We start from the raw sequence: 4,907 nt of genomic DNA, 5'->3' as shown, positions 1-4,907 counted from the left end.
CTTGTAAAAATAATTCTTGGAATTAAATACATGAAATAACCAACAGGGGGAAGCAATAAAGCATGTCACCCTAAGGAAAAGAGTGAGGGGAGGAATTCAAAACATCTACATAGAAATTAAAACTGAAGGAAGCAGCACAGTATTAATCAGCATGATTTCAGAGCCTTCTGACTGGGTTAGGTGTCTCTGTGGAGAGAGAAAATTAGTTACTTATTTTGTAGAGATTGCATTTTGCAGTCACAGAAGTGATTTACAGACAGATCCCCCATAAAACTTGAATGTATGTAACATGTATTGCAAAATATTTCTTCAGCAGGCTGAAAAGTCACTGGGTGCCATTAAAGTTAGACTGAAGAGTTTACAAGCTTTTTTTAATTATTATTATTATTATTATTATTCCTTCATTGTGATGAACAGGGAGTTTGTCACAAGAAACCTGTCTAGCCTGGTATCTTATACTGCTTTCAACAGGCAAAATTTTGTTTAGTCACTTAATAATATTAATAGTGTTGTCATACATTTTAGTTCCCCAGAACATGATCTCTTTTTCTACTTGGAAATTTTGTGCAAGTGGAAAAGGAGAAATATAAACATTTCTCCCAGGATTTCTGAATAACAATCATTTAGAGATTGTTATTCCTCTATATTGATTAATGACCAAGCCTGAAGACAGAGGAGGCCAAATCCAGGCTTTCTTATGGCAGATTCCTTGGTATGTTTTAGCCAAGGTCTTGATTTTTTGTGTGTGCTCTGCAGAAGATCTGAGTTGCAGAATTTCAGGAAGCCTGAGGTATAGTCAGTAGCACTGGAAAAGTGCAGAAGGGCTTGAATGCACTGAGAAGTTGCCTGACAGGTGACAGTGTTGGGCTTCCAAGTGGATCATAATGAGCTGTGTGAGGTTAACCAGAATGATCCTTGTGTTGGATGTTAGGTACTGCTTAACATAACTTTATTTGATGTGACCTAATACAACAGGGTTTTGCAGGGTAGGTAAATTCAAATATTTTCAGAAGTTGGAATTTAAGGTGAAACCTCATACTACCATGTTAAAAATTAGTCCATCTGAAGAACAGAGAATGGCAAGGCCAGCCAAGGACCATGCCATACCAGCTGGATCTCAGGCAAGGAAAGTCAGTAAGACTGCCAGGCAAAGAACTTGTGGACTGTCCATAACTTGGACATGTCTGTAATATATCGTTTATGTTCTCTGGGATTGACAGAACTGTGTTTGGTGTGGTGAGTGGAGAGTTCACAGCCAGGTGGCAAAGGCAGTGAAAGGTGTTTGTTTCAAGGGATGGTTGTCCCTCATGCTCTTCCAGTGCAGATCTGAATGTAAAATCTCTCCAGGTGTGCAGGCAGCATCACTTTGTTTTCCTTGTCTCTTTTTCCAGAACTGGTCAGGAATGAAGTGCCAATTCAAACTGCTGCGCATGGCTGTTGCCTTGATCTGTAGTAAGTATTGTGCAATACTTGGCACACACGCAATCCTATCTTGTTTGTCCTTGTCATAACAGTTCATACTGATTCAGAGAGTTTTAACTTTGCAGCAGTTTTGGTAGGAACTTGCAGCTGGACCTTCTGGCAGCAGAAACCACTGACTCTCAAATGCAGATTTTGGCTTTCAACACAAGCATTTGTAAATGAGGATTTGTTGTTAGCCAGCATCTGTAGCGTACAGCATTTGCGAAGACCTGGGACTTAAACATCTTATCTTTGAATTCACGAACAAGCAATGCTTTCATAATGATAATACTTAGGTTTCCTAGAGCACTTCTTCTCTGGGATGGCAACAGCATTATACACACATTAATGAATTATCTTCCAGCCATATCTTTAGGGTGGCAGAATAAGGGAAACTAGGCTGTGAATTCAGCACAGACAATTGTCTTTTAAGTCTTTTTCTTTTTTCTTTTTTTTTTTTCCTGGAAGGCAAATATTCCCCCACCTGTCTACACTCCCATGAACCCAGACCCCTTACCAGCCACTGGCAACACTTACATAGCCGTGGCTTCCCACCTTCCCTGTGCTCACTGTACAAGGCAGTTTCTCCCTCTCCATCTCTTCAGGGATGTAGCACTGCCTGCAAGATGGACTTAAGGAGGGACAGACCTAGACAATTAATTTATTTTTCCTTCTTTGTTCCAGTGAGCTTTGAATTTGGAAGAGCCGTATGGTTGCGATTCCACCCCTCTGCTTACCCACCGTGCCCACACCCCAGTTTCATGGCTCACCTGGGAGGGGTGATGGTTGGAATCACCCTCGGTGTCATCATCCTGAGGAACTATGAGCAGAGACTCCAAGATCAGACTTTATGGTGGATCTTCCTTTCTATTTATGTAATTTTTGTCTTGTTTGCCATCTTCTGGAACATTTTTGCCTACAGCCTGTTGGATCTAAAGCTACCTCCCCCTCCGTGAAAACATGGGACAGAAAACTTGAGAGCGGAAATCGTCTGTCAGCTGTGTTAAATGAATGAAGATGGAGGATCTATTTTTACATTTAACTTAGGGGAGGATGATTCTTTTGAACACAAGTGTGTGCTGGAGGAGATGCTTAAAGATCTCACAAAAGAATGGGCTGATCAGTGGGTTCACAAATCTAGCAGGTACTGTAATACTGGCTGGCCTGGACCCTGCAGTTTCTCCACGGCCAGGGCTCCCCTGAGCACTTACCACTTGGTTTGTTAGCACACATCAGTGTTTTGTATGAGGTATTTGTATTTTCCAGGTCAGTACTGGAATTATGGCCAGTTGTTGAATGAATCTCCTCAATGTTACTGAACACTAAAAGGGAAAAAGAGCAGACATTTACTAGAGACTTGTATGGTACTCACAAGGCAGCTTGGGCTTGGTTTCTACGAGCACATCTGACTGTTCAGCCATAGCAGTGCCACTGTCTAATTACTTGAATGGTTCCTAAGATATTTTAAAGCCTATGGTGAAACCTGTCTTACGCACCTTTCAAAGGAATCAGCAGAACTTGATCACCCAAAGTGATGGAGACTGGTCTTCAACTACAGGTCAAATGAAATTGCACTATAAACCGTGGGAACTCTTAGTGTATTATGGACATCCAGCCAGAGGTGACTTTTACTGTGCATGTTTCACTTGATTTTTTTCTTTTTTTCCCCCAGCCTACTGTGTCTAGAGGGTGTAACTGGGGCTTCTTTTCTGAGGGATGGAGAAAAGGAGAGCAAATGTTCAATTGTGTTTTTATCAGCTGACAATCAGGTGCTGTTTTCTTCTCACTTTGTTTATGGCCACGTTTATCTGACACCTAGCTCCTAGCAAGGATCTCAACTCTTCCAGCAGGTTCTTACTAGAAAAGTGGGACCAGGATCACCTATAGCAGCCCAAGGTGGGTACTATCTAGTCTTTACAGCCATATAGTCCATCTGGGGCCAAATCTGTCCACTGAAGTCAGTGGAGTTAAATCAGGTTGTATGTAGCACTGGTTTCCTACTGAAGTGGAAAGGGGTGTTACAGTGATCATTGTGAAACTGATAAAACTGGTTTAAAAGTGACTGCTAAATTTAGAGGATGCCTCTTCCTGAGGCAGTGGAAGTTCAGGGGCTCCGAGCAACGGTTAGTTGCAATGATGCCTTTTTCTTTAACGTTGGTCAACCCCAGGTTTTAGCAGTCTGTAACTGATCTGTAGCACAGTCCATACAGCTGCCTGCACAGACCTGGGGACCAGACTGGAACATCTGTAGCACAAGCAGTACTTATAGGTACACTTCTCCGTAAGGTGCTTATGTTATTTTGCTTCTCACTTTAGAGAGCTGCCAAACTACAGTCCAGGACTGTGGATGCCCTCCTTTCCTCTCCCCTTTACCCACCTAGTTGGATGGCCTGGATGAAGCAGCCATAGGGAGTCTCTCCAGACTAGCTCCTTTCTTCCCTTTTCCTGTTTGCATACTGGTGCCCAGGCACCAGCCACCAGAGCCTTCCACAGCACATCTCACAGGCACTGTAGCAGTTGTGTTTGCTCTGTAGCAAAATGTCTCTGTAGTGTGGACTTTATTCTCTCAGCTGTGTAATTGATGCTATCAGATGATACCCCAAAATTAGTAGGAGGCTGTCTTTCTAGAGCTTATCAGCTGCCCCTGTCTTTGCCTCTTACAGGAAAAATCTCTCTGGAAGGGTGAAGTTCTGCTCCCCTATGCACTAGTAAAACTCCTGTTGCCTCAGGGAAAGGGTAGGTGGAGAAAATAAGTGTTTCTACAGCCTGGAATAAGCCTTACCTGCAAAAGAAACTGTTTTTGCCACCTTTGTGCACAGGAATGGGATCTCTGAGGGCAACTGCATCTTTGTTGTTCTGCATGGCTGGTACATTGCTCATGGGCCTTCAGATCAAGGAACAAGAGGGAGGGATAAGGGCCAGAGCTCTGTTCATTTTAGAGGAGGGGATTGGTTCCCCGTGCCATTTTATCTTAAGGGTTTGGGTCCAGATCGTAGCAGTCATGAGGGTTTGCATGCATCATTCCAGGTCAGGAGCTGGCCAGTAAGTTTCATAGCATTGGAGATCATCACCGTGGGGAGCAGCAAGCAAGCAGGAGAGCGAGGAGCTAGGAGAATATGAACAGAAGCATGGTTAACACGCAAGGAGGACATTCCTTTCCTCACCTATTGCTAAGCCTTTCTGATTACAGATGCCTTTAAAACAGAGGTGAGCAGAATTGGGAGTTTGCCGGGCAGTTTTAGGAAAACTTTGAAAATTCTGTTAGAAAATTTCAAAATCCAGATTATTTTGCCTATAATTTACCGGAGTACACTATGCACCAGTTGACTTTTATTTTTGGTTTCTCAACTGAAAGCTACTCAATACCCATCAGTTTCTCCCCAGGAAAAGTTTCTCTGCCTGCCAGTGATGTACTCTGGGGTGAAGCAGGAAGCTACAAGTTCAAG

The 4,907-nt window shown here is 43.1% G+C and overlaps 1 protein-coding gene across 1 annotated transcript in view; it reads left to right on the top strand.

Annotated features, from left to right (window-relative positions):
• Positions 1-2,417, top strand: part of RHBDL3 (rhomboid like 3) — a gene marked incomplete at its 5' end in the record, with an annotated part of 40,097 nt that extends 37,680 nt beyond the window's left edge. The window contains 2 exons of the mRNA XM_029086481.1: positions 1,392-1,452; positions 2,146-2,417. Coding sequence (XP_028942314.1) covers positions 1,392-1,452; positions 2,146-2,417 — 333 coding nt within the window. The remainder of the gene's footprint in view (positions 1-1,391; positions 1,453-2,145) is intronic.
• Between the last annotated feature and the right edge of the window lie 2,490 nt (positions 2,418-4,907).

The sequence above is a fragment of the Antrostomus carolinensis genome, unplaced genomic scaffold (assembly GCF_000700745.2).
Source record: "Antrostomus carolinensis isolate BGI_N321 unplaced genomic scaffold, ASM70074v2 scaffold12688, whole genome shotgun sequence".
In the NCBI taxonomy this organism is placed as follows: domain Eukaryota; kingdom Metazoa; phylum Chordata; class Aves; order Caprimulgiformes; family Caprimulgidae; genus Antrostomus; species Antrostomus carolinensis.
Note: the sequence above shows the minus strand (reverse complement) of the source record. Positions and strands in the feature narration are given on the sequence as shown.